This window comes from Argopecten irradians, chromosome 5 (assembly GCF_041381155.1).
Source record: "Argopecten irradians isolate NY chromosome 5, Ai_NY, whole genome shotgun sequence".
Lineage (NCBI taxonomy): Eukaryota > Metazoa > Mollusca > Bivalvia > Pectinida > Pectinidae > Argopecten > Argopecten irradians.
This window is the reverse complement of record NC_091138.1, coordinates 42,809,408-42,829,873: the sequence shown is the minus strand read 5'-3', so window position 1 is coordinate 42,829,873 and position 20,466 is coordinate 42,809,408. Positions and strand designations below refer to the sequence as shown.

Genomic DNA, 20,466 nt, shown 5'->3' with positions numbered 1-20,466 from the left:
TAAATTTCGACGCATAATGCAGTCAAAATATATCTAACACCCCATAAAATGGACACGCCTCAGCGACCATATCTGCATAAAAGTCCACTTGCGTAATAATACCACTTTCTTACGGACCTCAACTGCAACTTTTAGTACATTGTACAATCGACATGTATATATAAAGACCTTCTGGTATCGCCGTAGCTACTGTTGTAGCGGAAAAGATATAAGTAGCTAGTATCGCCGGTAATAATAACCTTGGCCTCATTTGAACCAAAAATATTTAACGATTTAAAAGCACTAAATCAATGATAGCACATTGACTTACTTTTTACATGTTTAAAATACCTTTCATTAACTGATATCAGTCGTTCAGAAATATTAATCGATTTAAAAGCGCTCTATCAAGCACTCTACATACTTTAAATAAGTAGTTCAGAAATACGCAACAATTTAAATGCGTCAGTTAATGATAGCACCTTGGCAAAATACTTTAAATGTTTGAAAAGAATTTTCGTAACTCATTCACTGTTATAGATAATTCAGAAATATTGAACGATTTAAAAACATTAGATCAATGATAGCACCTTGATTTAATACTTCGAATGTTCGAAAATAACAAGTAGTTCAGAAATATTGAACGATTTAAAAGCATCTGATCAATGACAGCACTTTGATCTTAAACTCATTCGAATTAAGAAAATATTTAACGATTGAAAAGCGAGAGGTCAATAGGCCTAACAGCAACTTTGACTTTTATAACCGTCAACTTTTTCTAATACAAGTTTAATTTTAAATCAATTTAGCCCATTAAAATGCACTGCAAACCATTCATGGGTCATTCAGGTAAAGAGGTTTCTTCCCTTTACAGTAAATAGTATAAAACTAATTACAAGAACAATAGTTACCGAAACAAGAGGCCCGTGGGTTTTAATGTCCAACTGAGTTCTGATACAGTATTGACTAAAAATGTACAAAGACTACATAATGTCCCATTGCGCCCATCATCCTCTTGAAGTCAGTAATCTTGCAAGCATATAATTTCATATAGTACCGAAATGACAAACGATCTAAATCTCTGAAAAATAGAAAAGAAATACATAAAAGAAATGATTCTCAATTTGACCTTTTCATCTATAATGATGTAAAGAGTACTTGTACTTATGACCTTTCTACCTATGAAGAGTATTTGATTCTACCACATCTGGGAGTGGAGATTTTTTTCTTTTTTTTCCCCTTAAATTTAGTCAACAAGAGCCCTTTTGGCATCATTGTTCCCTTCATCGTCTTGATCCCATGCTCTTACTGTATACTTAATAAAGTTCGCGATTCATTGTGGGGAACTTATTCACGGAGATAAATTTTGGTGAATCAACTTCCGTTGCCTTTTGAACCATGGCTTTTGAGAAAAAATGCGATGTATTTAATTACGTGAATTAAGTGAAATTAAAACACTGGCGAATATTAAAAAAAACAACAAAAAAACTTTACAATTAGACAATATAGTAATTAGACACACCTCATATTTTTATGGATACTTTAGAAATATGATCACAACTCTGTACCATTGTTTTTTTTCTACCGATTTACCCATTTATCAGACATCTCATTTGAATGAAAGGTTTTCTAGGAACCTTAAATATCGTAAAGAAATCATCTATAGAATTTGCTAAATTTGACGAGAGTCCATAAAGGGCTTGACATTTGAATGATCTTAGTAGTGTTTCAAATCCTAGCATGCTACGGACGTTAGCCTATGTCAGGTGCAAGAGCCTTCCGTGTAGAGAGGAAAAAGTAAAAGATGACAAAGGACAGATGCTACACAAAAATAATATTTCATATCTTTATAAAATGTATCTGTTAACAAGACATCGATGTCCAAGAAATCATGACACATCCTGAAAAGAGCTGAATGCAACTGACATGGCAACACATACTGTAAATTAACATATTTTAGCGGTAATCATATTTTCACTTATTTTGTGCTAGAAACTTTGCACTAATATATGATTAAACTAATTGCATTTTTATTAGTCTTTGATAAAGCAATACAATATAATTGAGAATCTATGAATTCATCATTGCGCTAACAGTAACTTGTGCAGACCAATATTGCTCTAAAAAATTGATAGCCAAAAATAAGTACATTAGCAGTATCCCCCCACCCCCACATTTCAGAATGGGAGCACATTTGACAAAACAAACCCAAGATAATTTTTTAGCTTTTTTATTTCTGATAATCAAGTTTGTGCATGTTATGTATATTTTTGTGCAGATAAAGTTTAATTTCTCAGTTCTAGAACCAAACAACCTAGTATGATTTATAAACATACTGCATAATGTATGTTACTGTGTTTGATCAAGACTACTGTACAATGCTACCAGTTAAAATCAATATAAAATGTGAAAATGAAATGAGAATGTGTTTAAAACATGCTGAAATGATAGATGAAGAAATGATGTTAAGACATTTAACTAATACAGTAAAGAATATTAATAAATTGAGCAAACAAAGTTCATCAATGGTAAAGAAGAGTGCGACATCATGTTTCTGATTTCAATAAACAATGCCTACGTTATAGAATGTTAGACAAGGCTACGTTATCGAATGTTAGACATCGCTAACAAGCATTTTGTGGATTTTTAAAAAGATTTATTGATCCCTACTCTAATTTGCCTTTAAATTTTGTATCTCAAACATTCAATTATTTTGGTTTATTTCTTTCATGAAATCTATAGCACTTCACTTGGATTAGTTCAAACATTATCCTTGACTTCATATTTATATCATAAAAAAATAAATAATTAATTAAATCTTTAAATGAAGACATATTTTAAATTCAAAACTGATTATATACTACAGCTCTATGACAGAAAAGCAATCTTTTGATTAACACATAATTTGAATATTTGATGCCGCACCTTGATAAACTAAGAAATAAAAATAAAACTTGATCTTCATTGAATTATGATCACGCACACATCCAGCATAGGATCTTTTAAATCGATTAAAATCACATCATTCAACAAAATTTGGTATCAGGAAACACAAGATTTTCAAATGTAAGAAATATCTTTCATCTCACATACTGTATAAAATGTCTTGTATCATGTGTCTGAGGCACAGTAGTCATTCTGACCAGTGTACAAGGTCATTTTTCTTTTACATATGACTAGCAGAATGAATTCATGGCTCTATAAACCATTTGTTTAACATTCATGGCTCTGTGAACCATTTGTAATTAACATTCATGGCTCTGTAACCGTTTGTAAGACAGTGTTATTTACACTACGGTGAAATCAATACTAAAATGACACACACCAAATTGATGAATGGAATATTGGAATATTATCGTCCACGTTTACACATTCTGCTGCTGTCAGTTTGGAGGCGGAGGGGGTGGGGTGACTAACATTGGGTTTAAACCTCCTAAATTGTTCATGTCAAATCCTCCTGGGGGAGGAGGTGGCGGGATGGGGTTGTAGCCGCCAGGTTGACTAGGTGGGGGAGGGGGTGGGGCCACAGGGTTAGGGCCTGCCTGCTGCTGCCAGGGTGCTAGCTGTGAGGGTGGTGGGGGTGGTGCTGCATTTCCCCAAGGGGAGGGGTTTCCTGTTGATGTGACAGGTGGGGGTGGGGGCACTCCAGTACCTGTAAACATAATGAGAATTTGTTTAGCCAATAGATATGTAAACTCAAATCTTTTTCAGGTTAAATATATTTATTGCAAATCATGTACATTACATCTTTCTTAATTATTTCAAGATCTAATAATGTTTTCAAATACCTTTTTTCTTTTATAAAAATTCTGATCAGTTAAATCTTTTTTTCTCTCTAAATATTCGAATCATAGATGAAATTATTGATATTTTGCTATTGCTTGCTTTATCCTACAGCCAATATTTTAAATGAACTTACTTTGCGGGGGCTGCATCCATGACGTAGGAGGCTGACTGCTGGGTGGGGGAGGCGGAGGAGCTGTCAGCAGTGAAGGAGGAGGTACACCTGTAGGAGACAGAAGTTCTTATAGTCCAACAGGATAACACTCAAATTTAGTAATTAACTATCCTTATAATGCTGTCATTAACCAAAGTATCACAAAGTCACTAATTCATCATTATCCACTAATTAGACTAATTATTAGTAATGAACTTATACTCTATAATTTAACAATGTAATTTACTGTATTCGACCCAATTAGTGCCCACATCCCTATAAGCGCCTCTTCCCCTTTTTAAGGCTTTAATTTCATGTACTTCAAATCAAATGCAAACTGAAAATAAGAAATCTGTGTTGGTTTCCTCACCGATTTATTTTGCAAATTGATTGATGGCTTATTTTGTAGAATAATTTTATGAAAGTCTTGTCAAAATTTGTTTCTATGGAGCGCCCCCTTATTTGCCTCATTTTTTAGTGCCCTGGGCACTTATTGGGTCAAATACGGTAATATTGACTAATGTCTTATCCTTTATAATATAGTATATAAGGTACGCTAAGTTTTAGAATTTTGCTTGCAACATTAATACAATAAACAATTTTTCTCTGTTTTCCTTCTCACTTTGAATTGATGCTGTATAACCATTTTTTTTTATTGTTGATTTTTTATTTATTAAATTTAATTTAATTTTTTTATTTAAAATTTATTATTCAACCATTTCTCAACATTACGCAGATCAAATTTTCACGATCATATGAATGCGCCTTGAAATCGGGGAAAAAATATCATTTCTGCAAAAACAATCAGCTAGCTAAACAGTTTGGAAATTTCATTTGATTGAAGCCACACTTACCCATGACTGGTGTGGTTGAGTTACTCTGGGTAGAAACGGCAGTCACTGACTGTTGCCATGGGGGCGGTACTGGTCCAGCGGAGGAATTGAACTGTTGTGGTGGGGGGCCTACAGGGCCCGGCATCTGGCCGGGAGGGGGCTGCATTTGCGTAGGGGGCATGCCGCCCATATGCATGCCCATTCCACCTGGGGGCTGTCGGTGCATGAACTGTTGTTGTGGCTGTACAGGCTGTTGGTTCTGTTGTGATACGGGCTGGTTCATTCTCATCATGGAGGGGCCGCCAGATCTCTGCTGCATTGTGTTCTGTTGCCATGGAGGGTTGACTCCCTTTTTAAAAAGAAATGGAATATTCTAAATAATTTAATTACAATACCTAACAGTAAATTTCAAAAACAAAATATTCCGAAAGTACATAAAAGTATACAAAAGGTAATTATATTGTTTTACAGTCCTTTTCAAGAATCTGAGAAAATTTCAAAGGATTGAAAGATCATTCAATACAGACATCACCTTATAGTGGGCAGAAATTATACTTCTCTCACAAAATGTCTAGTCAAAATCAAAAGTGTACACCTTTAGTACAGAAGAAGTAAAATAAACAAAATTCAATGTGAAATGAACATTTCTCTATCAAGCTGATTTTATTTATAAATCTGTATATGTACCATAGGATTTGGTGGCGGATGATTCATATGTGGTCTGAATGGCTGGCTGGCTTGCTGAGGAGTTGGTTTTGGCTGTGATGGCGGTGGTCCTTCACCAAGTTCTGCCATCAATGACATGTACTGAAAATACATTGTCAACATTCAATAATCTATTACCAGTAATATCTATTTGTCAGCATTCAATAATCTATTACCAGTAATACCTATTTTTCTGTATTTTGTAGAATTTTTATAAAAGTATGTTTTCACTCAACTTATTTGTAATTTTTTTTATCAATAAATCTACATTTACTTCATCTTACAAATAGAATTGGAATTTTAAACAAAAAAATTGTTCATGAAAAATAAATATATGTTATTTTAAAAGCTGTTTTATGATTGTTAGTAGGATATGCAAGACAAGACTGATGCCTACCTCACTGTCCATCTTAGCTTTGTCGACTTGGGTAACAGCTGGAGTAGGTGTAGTCATCCTTAGGGTGTCACCAGGCCTAAAAGTAAGAAACCAAGTAAATCACTAAAGATTCATAAATAAAGAAAACAAACATCACAAAGTACAGAAACTTTCATCATCAATATTTTATAAAATAGTTCAAATTCAATATAATATATCACAAATGTTTGCTACAAATGACATTGATATTCCAATGTGAAATTTATATGGTAACTAAGGGCAGATAACTCTCGATTTCCTCTGACAATCTGGAAATATGTGACCATCTAAGGGCAGATAACTCACTGTTTCCCCTTTCAATCCTGTGCTGTATGACTAGCTAAGGGCAGGTAACTCACCATTTCACCTTACAATCTTGAGATATATGACAGCTAAGTGCAGATAACTCACTATTTCACCTTACAATATTACAATGATCTAAGGGCAGATAACTTACCGTTTTGCCTTACAATCCTGTGCTATATGACCAGTACCCCCACAGACAGAGCAGATGATTGTGTTTGTAATAATTGTCTGGGCTTGTTGTAGCTGCTTAAGTTTCCTGAAAAAAATATAAAATTTCCTTTATTTCAATTTTTCCTATGGTCTGGAATCTCAAAAACTTCTTTTAGTAAGAGTTTTCAAGTATGAATTTTCATACCATGATTATGCTGTCAGTAAAACAGGAAATGAAGCACCACCAAGCTGAACAAAAACTTTCAAAAAATTCTCATTGAAAGTAATGCCAAATTCAAACTGAAATTAATTTTCAACAATAATGGTAGAAGATTCATTTTAACATTTGACAGTTATTGTGAATACTGCGAGAATCACTGAATTAATTTAAATCATGGTATTTGTAACAAGCAATTTTTGCATTTGAAGCAGTAAGATTGGTATTCTGCAAGAAATTTGAACATGATGAAGAGAACTTACGCCAGACCATCGTTTTCCCTGAGAGTTCCGTTAAGTAGGGCTAATTCCCTAAGCTGCTGGCGCCGGAGGTCGTTCTGTCCTTCTGGCACCTCAATACCTTGGGTTATAATTTCCTTTATCTGTAACACGACACAAAAAAATAACAAATTCAATATAAGGACGGGGTAATCAGTTTTATTGTTCTCCCTCAGGTTCGGTTCTACATGATCTCTACCTTTTTTTTATCTTCATGTATAAGACAAAGATAGAAGTCATTTTCTCGGGTCAAATAAATTCATCGTGTATCACTGCGCCCATTTTTAGGTTCATACATCTATATAATGTATAATGCTACCATCTAGACTTGCTGACACTTTCTGCACTGTATAACATGAAATATATGCACATACTTATTTTTACTGTTTAGAGGAATCAAAGTTGTTCATATGTAGAAATATACATATACCACAGAATTTGTTTCTTTTATTAATGTTCAAGGAGCAACAATTAAAACTTCCGCGTGATGGCTATTTTGTGTAAAACGTTCCTCAGAATTCAGGAATTACTTGCATATGCAAGTAAATTATTTGCAACTTTAAGGCCTGTTACACAGTAATTGAAAAGCTCAAGATTTTCATTTTTAATGCTTTAACTGTTACAGTACATATTATGTATTTGCATATTACAGAGTTATCTGCCTTGGGATGTCATGCATTTTTGAGCGTAACGTTACATTTTTCAGAGAAAACGATGTTAGTTTCACTCACAAAATAATGCAGCCATTATGAATACCTAAGTGCAAGGGAGGTAACTCTGTAATATGCAAAGACGGAATATAAGACTCTTTCATAAGTGGATATGAAGGATAGGGATATTCTACCCGACGGTCACATAATGTTGTAAACCCCCGAGGCTTGCAGTGGGCTGTGCCATGGGTAGCGATGCAATACAGCCTCAGGTTACATGAGTGTATTGCCCGAGACCAGTCAGTATTACACATGTAGGTATGAGGGAATATACTTATATAGTCTACCTTTTCTACAGCCTTTTTGACATTTTCTGGGTTGTTGGCTGTGACATAAGCATGTAGAGGCTCGTCCTCTCCAGGTAGTGGTTGTCCGTCCTTGCGACCTATTTTTCCTTCCTTCACAGATCCTTTTCCTCGGATGATGATTTTGGCCCCAGTCTGAAATTACCATACAAACATGATCAACTTTGACGGAAATATCTATCAATATAAGTGAATTAAAGTTGGTTTACAGTAATTATTCAACTTTTAATTAATGTTAATTAGAATAATATAAACATATTCCCTACCTCTTTTTCCAGATTCTTCAGAGTATTTCCACGAGGACCAATGAGCAGACCCACAAAATTGATCTCCGGATTTTCTTCCTGTGGAATCATCACTTTATCGTTGACTCGTATTACTGGTGGCCTGAAAACATACATAATTATCAAAATAAAATTCAGCACAAGAAAAATAATATATAGTTGTTATAAGTCTCACTTTTTTCAGACAAGTAGAAATAAAATTGATTAAACCATTGGAAATTAAAGTGATATACAGTATCTGACATGAGTTTTTTAATATGACATTTAACTCTTCACCCCCGAAGACACATTTAGACTCTTCTAAATCAAAGACTAGACCAGTCCATTATGAAATTTCAGGGGTGACTGAGTTTAATAATAACTAACTTGTAATCGGCTGGAGGTTTGTATTCGTCATTGAGGTCCATAGCCTCTTGTACCAATTTGTGTCGTTCCTCCTCCAGTTTTTTCCTCGTCCTATACTCTCGAGTGTTCAGCCTCTTTCCTTCGTTGTTATAGATAGGTTCCGGAGAGGGCGACCTAAAAAGAACAAACAGTGAACTGGCATCACCCACCTGTGTGGACATTTAAGTGAGTTGTGTCCTACCTATAGAATCCTACATGTTCCAAAATATGATAGAAAAATAACTGGGTTTGAGATACTCTTAAAGGCATAGAAAAAATTGTGGCTTTCAATGATGTAAAAAAGGTACACAGACACAAGAGAAAAAAAAATTCCCATATCCTTCTTATTTTACACAAACAGATGATACTATTCTACATTACAAGTCCAACAAATGCCTTTTACTTGATTTTTTACACTTTGTTTTCTTAAAAAGTTGTAATTAGATAATAAGTAAAAATAATTACATCAAAAGTACTTTATCTTTGTAAATGTTCAGAGCTTATAGTACCCCAGCTACGTGGTAGATTGTTTACACTTCATTCAAGTACTGAAAGTACTGTAAGTTTTAGCATCTTTCATATGAAGTAAGATCTAAATTGTAACAAAAATTATCTTCCTAACATAAATTTTTAACATCAATAATTATTAAAAAAATATTATATAACCATCCATTTTTCAGCAACCTTCAATAGGATAGGATAAATTCATGTTTTGAAACTTTATCAACAGATGAACTTGATGCACTTTGTCTGTCATGGCCTGGCTTTAATTATGGTATACCAATACATGATTCTTACTTGAATATCTAAAATCTAAATTATCTCTGGAAAACTAAATGTTGAAAGCATTTTTTGTTTCTCCTTTTGTTCTATGTTCTAAATAAATGTACAGGTATCTATTACTTTACAGAAAATTTTTGGCCCAGAAGTAATGAATTATATCAAATGAAGTTGAAGTTTTGTCTATCCTTAAAATAATAGTAGTACACTTAGAACGGTTGTAATAAATTTTATACTCTAGGTATTCTGTATTTGCATATTACAGAATTATCTACCCTTGCAGGTATTTACCGATTGTTACGTCTTATTTTACGAGTCTAACACTTTTCTGAGAAAATGATGTAAAATTTGCTCATGAAGCAATGACGTCACAATGGAGAGTAAAATTAAACAATGTCAAAAACCCGCGTGGCTCAGTGATACAGACTATAATATCTCGGGATGGACAGATTGGATACCTTGTTAACCGCAAGGGCGATAACTCTGTAACATGCAAAAGATGGAACAGAAAAATGATAATACAGTTTTGTTTACAAACTTCGAGAGAGAAAAATTGTGATATTCTGATCATGATTATACAAACCAGCCGAACCATACAAAACTATTCATACAGAAAAACAATAAAATTTTAAATGTCAACAATAAAATGCGTTTACATAGTAAGTAGTTAGCTAGCTACTTGTCTGAAAATTTCAAAAACAAAATTAGCAAAACAAAGTCTGTAATGTAATGGTTAACCGGTGAAAGATAGACACAGAGAGATTACAATAAGATAGAAATTAAATTCAATGTTACATTATAAAATGAGTATACATCACATCTCTGAAATAACAAGAACCTTAAAGTGAAAGCAGGCACAATCGGCAATAACGACATTTTCCCACTCAGCAGTACCGCTGAAAGTTCTTCATAAGGCATTTCAATTTTAAAATTTGAATTTCACAGCAGAGTCAATAACAGTGTAAGCAGAGGATCTGAACAAAATTATGAAATATCTGCAAAGATATAAATGCTCAAGCATTCAAATATAGATTCACTCGTCGAAGGCCTTGGTGGCTATCTTGTTCACTTGATGTGACAACTATAGACATCGTAATAATAATATGAGTTTGGCAAGATTAACATATGCATAGATCTTGAAAATATATGTGTAACGTTAGTATGTCCCTCCCCATTTCACACTACTGAAGACAGGAAAATAATTGTCGAGTCTTAAACATTATGTCACTAGGTAACATGGTCAGGTACTTAATACAATAATAAAAACATAATTCATTACATATGGTGAAGCTATATTGAGTCCACTCTATCTGGCCTTGAGCTTCCACTAAACCAAATTGTAAAGAACAGTAAATATTAAACCATGTAAGCAGAAATGTTGATACAGCATATAATCCATATACAAGTAATGAGATTTTTCCAATAAAGTCGCTGTATAGCTAATGAACAACAATTAAATTAACAACCTTGTGCATCAACTGCAAAAAAAAAGGTTTTGATAATCAATTATAATTGTATTGATATTGTAATATCACTGACAACCACTGTCTAAATCTTGTACAAAATTGATATTCTTGTTGTGAAATGTACTTTACAGCAAACAATTCTTGAAAAAAATTTATTTATCAATTGACAAAATCAAATTTAAAAAAAGAAAATTTACATAAGATATCTATAAGTATTTAAAAAGGTAAAAAAAAAACACATTAAGACTTAATACAAAATATTTGTATAGGGTAATCAGAAAAAAAACACCCATAAATATGCTTTCAATCACTTTTGAATAATTTTCAGGCATAAATCCTTGTACATATAGAGAAATAAAAATAAAAATTTCTGGCTGACAAGTATTGTTGATATCTAAATAAATAATTCTGTAAAATGTTATAGAATGTAAGTATAAACCCTTTAGGATTTTCCAAAAAAAATCTAGAGTACCTTATGCAAAATTTTCATACAAAAAGATTCTAAAAAGCGATGGGTTTTCAGTATTTTGAAAACTCCTGTTTAAGAAAGATCTTGATTCTTTAACAATAAAAAACTTTTATGTCATATTTGGCACATAGTATTTCAATTATCGTAGAAAAAAATAACTTAAATTTTTTTTTTCTAATGACACCAAGATTTGTTTCTCCTACATATACAGTACACATTTTACATTATATACTGTATTTCACCCAATAAGCACTTGTATCCCCTCTCTTATTTTGTATTCCGTCTTTGCATAGTACAGAGCTAGCTCCCTTGCGGGTAGGTATCGATTGTTACGTCATTATTTTGTGAGCGCATGCGCAATGCATGTCGTTTTCTCCGAAACGTATGACGTTACCCTCGCAAACATATGACGCCACAATCAATATCTACCCACAAGTGCAGATAACTCTGTAATATTCAAATTTGGAATAACTTTTAACTAGTAACAGTTGACAAAACTATGCAAAATCTAGTTATAAAATATACCATACTTCAGGTAATAAGCACTTGTTAAAAGTCATATCATGTTTTAAATTAACCTCTCTTTCTTGTGTAACTGTTCAACTAGTAGCAATGGGAGTAATTCATGTACCATGTGATCCCTGATAATGTTTGTGCGGGACTATTGTTTCTATTGGTGATGGAATGACGTTCAAGGATGATATCCTGCACTAACGTCATTTCAACAGGAAGATTACACAGAGTTATGCTCCATCACCAATTGAGATACCTAGTTCTGCACAAACGTTATCAGGTATTACTTGGTACATGAATTATTCCCATTATCAAAATAATACAAAACTGAGTTAACAAATATCTCATCTTCAAGCTGTATTAATGTGAATACACTGGACACAATCATCAAAGACCAAAAACACAGCAGCATTCTTGGTAACATGGAACTTGATTCTACGAATAACATCCAAATAAGAGTCCTCCAATTTTCCTTATTTCTTGGCACACCTTCAGCACTTATTGGGTAAAATACTGTCTACAAATCTACAAGTTTTACCACATGAAAGCCACACTTTCTACTTAAATAATCTTTGGTATAGGTAAGATTAAAAAAAACAACAACAACAAAAAAACAAAACAAAAAACTGGATATTAATTCATTGATTTTCTTAGATCGATCTCATTCTATGAAGTATATATAAATTGAGTTATCATAAATAATTTCAAAGTACAAAATAATTCTCATCTATGAACTTACAGATAGATCTATCATAATAGCGTAAATTTTACCAGATTACATTAATTATAATTTAATTAAAAATTGCCAGTCAATATTTTTCAAAAAATTTGTTTTCTTTATTTTTTAATTTATTTTTTTTAAATTTCTTCCTCTGTCTTCTTGATCTTCTATAAAAAATTTTAATGATGAAATTAATTGTATTTGATAATGGACCATAAAGAAATTTCTTGTAACATTAAAGCGTGCAAAGTTGAGTCTCATTATATCATGCAAGACCACCTCAATACTCATCAACTTCTATTATATGATTTAAGCCATAAAAGGCCGACAGATTTCTCTCAAGAATTTTTTAGATATAAGCTGGATTCTCAATACAATCCACAAAACTTACCTTATCCAGTGTGAACCAGCATCAAACTTTCTATTCAAATCAAAAACTCTTTTTTTAATATCATTTTTTTTATAAATTATTGTAAAATAATTGTTTTTTTTTCTTTTCATTTGTTGTCATAGTGTCTTTTATTAAGGAAACATTAATATTTCTGTGCCAACATTTCTTTAAGGTCTTTGAATCTAATGATAATCACCACTTTATCATAATTATCGGAACAGAAATCCATAAACTCAGAATATAATCTTTGACATGCTAACAACAAACCTTGTACAGCAGATTCATCATTGGTTCGTCAAAACTCATCAAAAGAAATTAAAACAAATTTAAATTCCATACCTTAATCGATGGTTCTGTTCTGAAGACATCTGTTTTATGGGGCCAATATCCTACTAAAGTACGGGTATTTTGGGTACCAAAAACTATCAAACTTACCACATATATTTCTAATTCGTATTGTGAATTTCCCTAAATGATTTTGGCTGCTATTTGTAGATTTACTGGGTACTCCCCAAAAACTAATATGCTGATGCAACCGATTCTGAAAAGAAGGCCAGGGGTTATTTTCTAAGCCTAACCTAAACTGGAAATTATAGCATGATCACGGATCTCATCTTAACGCTCACAGCTCTAGAGTCTACACCTGCGGAGAACACCTGTTAATTAGCTTTGATGATTTGTCTTTGTCCTGTATCACAACACAGGGCCGCCTCTCCATTGTCTTCGAAAAGAATGGTTTATTATCAGGGAGAAAATGTTAAGATTAGACAATCAAACATCTAGTTCACTATACCTGTATGTAGGGTAAGAAATGGCACAACAAGAGATATCAGAAAATATTTTTGCTTAATTTCCAATATCCAAATACTTTCATTTTCATTTTTTCTTAATGCCGTAAGAGATATAAGAAAATAGTTTTGTTTAATTTCCAAACATATTTTCATTTCAACTTCCAAACATTTATTTTTATTTTCTGAATGTCACAACAAGAGATGTCAAAAAATATTTTTGTTTAATTTCCAAACATATTTTATATTTTAATTTCCAAACATTTTTTTTTAATTTTCTGAATGCCACAACAAGAGATTTCAGAAAATATTTTTGTTTAATTTCCAAACATATTTTCATTCTGATTTCTAAAAAAAAATTTCTTGAATGCCACAACAATAGATTTCAAAAAATATTTTTGTTTAATTTCCAAACATTTTTTTATTTTAATTTCCAGTCAACAGTTTAATTTGTCTAAATGCCACAACCAGAGATAAAATATTTATATTCAATTTCCAAGAACTTTTTATTTTTCGACTGCAGACTTCACAAGAATTTTACTGTTCAAATTAAAAGTTTTGGGAGTGGCATTGGTCTATAAAGACTATGAAAGAACTTATAATATTATAAATTATTGATAAAGAGAGACAACCCTTCTTTGTTTGGAAAATTAATTACATTTTTTTTAATTAGTTTTTGAGTGTTGGTATATAATCAAATCCACCTGTGAAATTTCTGTACATATTTAATTTGTATTATCACAAAATGATTTAAACAAAATAACAATTTTTAAAACTTCTTAATTTTGTATTAATTAAATTCAATTAACCACCAAATGGTCTTTTGAAGTTTATCTAAATTAATTTTTTGTCCAATGAACTTTTTGGCGTGAAATTAATTTCTCAAAACCAAAATCTGGACTTATTATTTTAGGATCTTAACAAATTTTGACCATCTTGTGCCATTTCGCCCTTACATAGACCTTGGGACATCTATAATGACCGCTCTCCTGTTTTGCAAAGAAGATTGGTTATTCGGTTACAGGACAAAAGTGGTCTGATGTGGCGAACCAAACCTGTCTTCGGGGTTGGGTGGGATCCCCAGGTCTCCTGTCCGTAGTCTGCGACTAATCTCTTCAATTTGGAGGTGCACTGTAATACAAGCGGTTAGATTAACAGTATATTGATAAAACTAGGGCACTTCCAAATCACACTTCAGCCAGCAGCTTTAGCTTTTAGACTTGTTTTAACTGGTGCCCTATCTTCTAATACCTTTTTGCCGTTTTCTGTAACCGTTTTTGCAAAGATAATGGAACCTTCAGCAAACATTTTCAGTCTAGCAAATTTGATTGTTCTAGATTATGTGATTACCTCCCTTAAATGATGTGCAGTGTTTGGGTAGCTTTCAGCTACTACCCACATTAAAAACTCAATATTGTCTGAACTAAACCTAGTATATAAACAAACTTTTTTGCAGAGGATTGGATTTATTATCTTATTTGTAAAACTTTCAATATTAGTTGATGTCATATTATATAATTTGCAGACAAGGATATTTTTATGATGAACCAGGTTTCTTAAGTGGAGGAATGCCAAAGAAAAAGAACCTGACAAATGTCTCACACCATGGTTTCATTCTAGAAACCCTGGATGTAAGGCTAGTAGAATCGAGAACAGGGTTACTTAATAAAGACGGCGGGCTAGTGGTAAAATGTCAACACCTGTATGCCCCCCCCTGGTTCATTAAGAATGTTTGTGGTTAACGGTGTTGATCATAGTAATGATGAAGATGTTGATGTATAGTATCTTCAATTCCCCTTAAATGAAATCAGTAAAACAGTATCAAAACGTAACTAACAAAATGGCTTAAAGGCAGGGCACCAGATTTCAAAATATTTGGTTCTTCTTGTGAATGTTGATCACCGTCTGTTTTTTAGTTTCCATTTTCTGTTTTATTAAATCAGCTATATTTTTTTGTATTTTGAAATGTAATTGTATTCATAATACCCAACATAAATTATGAAAAAAAAGAATAAATAAATATTCTAAAAAAATTAAAGAATAAATAAATATTCTAAAAAAATATTAATTTATATAATTCACAAATGGATATGTACTGAAATCAATTTAGAACAAAAACTTTGAAAAGTTTTGAATTAAAGATCCCCCACAAAGATAATTTTTCAGCAAACTTATGATTATTTTGCCAGAAAGTTTTCTGTAAAATAAACAAATAAATAAATAAGAGGTAAAAGGAATTGTTAATCATTTTCTGTAAAATAGATAAAATTTGTTATAATTAAAAAATAAATTTTGATATGATGGTGTATTGGATTATTCAAGTATATAGCTGAAGGCATGTACATGTGATCAGGAGAACTAAAATCTCTACAATTAAACAATTATCATTAGCACTGCTTCTGGAATCGAAGAAAACTAATGATTTTATCAAATAGAATGATTATTTCATATTTTCAATTATCTTAAATGGTATAAATATACAATAGCTAGAACCAAAGTGATTAACTGTTACATATATATGTAAAGAAACTGAAAAAATCAATCACTTTCAGTTATGAATAAATGCGACTTCATTAAATATTATATGCAAATTAAAAATACTCATATATCAAAACAATATTTTGACAAGTTGAATTAACAATATCAAGAACAACATCAATAATGTGTAGAAAGTTCCGCAAAACTTTCTGTCCTACAAAATTAAATTATTCAGAATAAATCAATGAGATGTTTGCATTAAAAGCTGAAACCAGATTTTTGTTAATAAATCAAAGTGGTACATTTTCTTCTGATGTATGCAAAATGAAAATTTATACAAGTGCTTCAAACAACATGCTCTGAAAAAGAAGGGATGACTTTTATTTTACTAGACTTACCACGCAGAATTTGGACCAAAGCATGCTGATCTGTTAATTAAAAGCTGATAAAATCTGTGTGTAAAGAAATATAAGAATTTCTGCCAAAACTAGCCTCTCCCTTTTTCTACCCTGCAAGTTTTAAATTTCTAGATGTTCAATTTGAAAGCCGAAAACTTTTTTTTAAATTGGTGTGAAAGGTTTTGAAGACGTTGCTAGCTCCCGAATTCCTATTTATACTTACAAAGGTATTGTTTTTCTTGGATGTTACTCATGCCAGTCGGAATCACTGTTGGCATGCCTGGAATAACGGTCTTGTCTCTCTCTGTATCTGTTGCCCATCGACTCTTCCTTTTCTTCTTCCTCTCTGATTCCCCACTACCCGCTCCATTAGACCATCCTCCAGAGGCTATAACCCAATAATATTTTTATTATAGTATTTTAGAAGATAAGTCAGAATTCATTTACGTTCAAATGTTTTGAATTCAAAATAAGCAACATATATCCTTTTTATTTGTTAGTTTCTTGCTTAAATATATATCTGATGAATTTCATAGGATACTGTTACTGTACGTAGGATAATGTGTGTGCATCAACACATGCATATAAATAATATCCGTACAGATGTTTGTGTGGGAGGCGGGTTATGTCTTGCTCATTGTAAATTTGCATTGCTGCTCTTATATTTATATGAATTCTGGCTTGGAAGATAAATATTGAATTAAAGGGAGATGACAGATGAATTCAGGGGAGATAACTGATAAATCAATCGCAAAACACTGTCACTCCTCACTTTAATGATACCGAAATATTTTTTTTATACATCATGATCTTCAAAACCTCCTTACAAATATTTTTAAACATAATCTAAACTACAGTCTTGAATAGAAACAATCTGATTAAAACACAGATCCTTATAACCACTATGTTCAATAGAGGATTTGACAATATCCTATAAGGGATCACGTCCAGATGACCTTTATACCACATGTACTTCAGAGCAAATGCAGTTTCTACACCTTACATCATCAATTGAAAACGTCTTTTCGCCCCACTATACATATACAATTAGCTTTGTTGTGCACATAGGGCGAGATGACTACATACAAGAAAATAATTTGGACAGCTTTTTCAAACTATTTCGTCCCCAGTCAAGATTCTGGCAGTGTCAATTTGATTGGCTATTTCAAAAGGTCATCTTGACGTGACTCCTAATGCAATGTTCTCATATCCTCTTATCCAACGTAGTGATAATAAGGATCTGTATTTTAATCAGATTGGAATAAAAAAGAAACTTATGACAGATTGATGTCTGGTGTAGGAAACTTGAAATTTTCCTCATCATCGTAGCCATTTTCTCATAGTATGCAAATCACCTCTCATCTCAACGGATTGCAGCAATTTGCTATATATATTTGGGTAGATAATTATTCATTTGTTAAAAAGACCAAGGTAGGTGGCGCTTCTCAGTAGTCAGTCTGATTTGGAGATGACCTGGCCCCATACCAGACGGTGTCGGCGAGTTTCACCTTTTGATATAGCTAGCACTGCGCTCTGGCCCTAAACCAGACATTATGACGTCTAGTGTCAGGGACAGAGTATTTCATGCTATGTCATGACATGGTCACAGGTTGACTTGTTACTGAATTGAAAGAAGTCAATTGATTTTAATAACCGATACATCAATACAGTATCCTGCAGTGCAGATGTGTTCACCACTTGCGTTGTACAGCACACAGCAGCTGCATCCGTCAAAACAGGTGTCGTTGTTGAAAACAAAGGCAGCATCACCACGATACTACAGTAGTCAGATCAAACACACAATACCCCTATTTAATTCAAGCAGGTAAACAAAATCCAATTCAGTTATTTGATAATGCAATCTGTTCACCAAGTGATAGGCCTAAAATATTTCAAGAACAGACGTTCTTCACAAAAGAATTGAATGGCATTTTATCACTATTTCGTGAGCAATTAAATGTTCTCGGTGTTTTTGATAGAATTAATGTATTTACCCAGATCTGCAGGTCTCTTTCCTTGTGGTGTAAACATTTTCAAGGAGCTTCTTCAAAACGCCAATACTCAACACGATAATCAACAAAAATGGCGAACGTTTCCTGATGTTTAAGGCGTACTAAAATCGGCAAAGTGAATTCGGACCTAAAATAGCGCCGTGAACAAAAGGGGCCCGTTTTTAAGCTAGCATTTAATGACTTCTTTTATTGTAAGATACATTAGTTTTATATTAACAATCTCAAATCAATATATGTTATGATTTGAAGAATAATTTAAAACATGACATTATGCATTTGTAACCACCCATTTATTCAACAAGCCTTTAGAATGCCTTTTTTTACATCCTTCGCCGTGTTTAGGAAGACTAAATTGGCAAACTATATACTCTCTAAACGATATATAAAAAACACTTTTGATTTCTATTGAGGATAATACAATTGTTCATCTATATGTTATGATTTAATTATTGAAAAGAGTTGCAAACTGAGAATGAAATGAAAGAAAGAATCATCAAACTAAAAGGCTTACAAATTGATATATAATCTCCAAACTGTGCGATGGCGGAGTATGTCGTTTAGCTAAAGGACATGAATACTATCTAGTTCAAAACACTGTTTATCGACTATAATTTCCTGGATACACTCTGTTGAAGTAAGACTACACTGCAGATGTATATAAAATCAGAAACATATATACATAGAGATTAGCAACACCGCCATTTTTACGATCGGCAGATGTATCTCTGTATGTGCTAAGGTTTTTTTTATGATAAACTCTTAAATAGTAAATACAGCAGAATAACTTTGATATGTTATAAAAGTTCAGTAGTTTTCAGATGGTTTGAGTTCAATTTTGGATAGAAAAAAAATAATATTTTTAACTTATATATTAATAAAACAAAATGCACATATTAATAAAACAAAATGCACATCCGGGGGGGGGGGGGTGCAACTGCCCCGTTCCCCAGGACGGGGGGGGGGGGGCAAACATGTCTTTTTGCCCCCCCCCCCCCCCCATTTTCGCCGACTGAAATTTTCTAAAAATGTTTATTTGAAAGAAAAAAGGGTCCTCCTGCACATTTTTCGTACTTCATTCTAGAAAATTTTTACGCTGCGCGGCGTATTTCCTAAAACGTTCAAGCACATAATGTCAAACCTTAAATAGACCTAGTCAAAATTCAATACACAGGATTTTATGTACTTCCTAAAAAAATTCTCTTAAAAGATCAATTTGTTTATGTCTAAGCGAAACAATATTAATTCATTTTTTATGTTACACAACCATGTGCCGATGGTGTGAAGCCGGTGTATTCAGATCGAGTAGGGTTGCATAATGTTTTGACGACACAATTATCATTTCTAAATGCAAGCAGCTTTAAATAGAAAAATTACCATGTTAAGAACGCTTTATAATCATTAAAATACATCGTAAAACTCATCTCAGCCATTCTAAACCGTATTTTTTTTCCGGGGTAGACACTCGGACACCCAAACACCAAAATCTCGCGCTTTCGGGCGCTCGCAAATTCATCAAAACTCATTTAAGCTATTCTAAATCGTCATATTTTTCCTAGAGGAGGCCCCGGACCCCACAAACACCAAAATCCCGCGCTTTCGGGCGCTCGCAAAATCATCAAAATACATTGTAAAACTCGTCTCAGCCATTCTAAATTACTATATTTTTTCCGGGGGTCACCCTCAGACACCTAAAACACTAAAATCTCGCGCCTTCGGCGCTCACACGCTAATCTGGCCAATTTGCGTATTCGTTAATATCCTTTTATAGCGACCCCACTGTCTATAAATGTGTACAAGGATTAAATTTACTGATTTATGAAAAATGTACATAAAACATATATGGTTGGGAGTTGAATTAATCTCCTCCTGTAGGTGCGGCGGCGGGGGGGGGGGGGGGGGGGGGTTTACAAAATATTGAGGAACTTTGCCCCCCCCCCCCCCCCCATT

The 20,466-nt window shown here is 33.0% G+C and overlaps 1 protein-coding gene across 2 annotated transcripts; it reads right to left on the bottom strand.

Moving 5' to 3' along the window:
• Positions 1-2,193: 2,193 nt before the first annotated feature.
• On the bottom strand, positions 2,194-18,621 carry LOC138323936 (splicing factor 1-like). Of its 2 annotated transcripts, XM_069268885.1 has the most exons (13): positions 18,502-18,621; positions 16,731-16,895; positions 14,687-14,762; positions 8,486-8,638; positions 8,102-8,222; positions 7,818-7,970; positions 6,806-6,924; positions 6,327-6,431; positions 5,852-5,927; positions 5,437-5,556; positions 4,771-5,098; positions 3,899-3,985; positions 2,194-3,631 (listed from the first exon to the last, which is right to left on the bottom strand). In XM_069268885.1, exons 1-13 carry the CDS (start codon positions 18,536-18,538, stop codon positions 3,363-3,365), a joined length of 1,809 nt encoding a protein of 602 aa, XP_069124986.1. In that variant the 5' UTR covers positions 18,539-18,621; the 3' UTR covers positions 2,194-3,362. The 2 variants fall into 2 exon arrangements, with proteins under 2 accessions (XP_069124986.1, XP_069124987.1); XM_069268886.1 differs by lacking the exons at positions 14,687-14,762; positions 18,502-18,621 and having other exon boundaries at positions 16,731-16,870.
• Between the last annotated feature and the right edge of the window lie 1,845 nt (positions 18,622-20,466).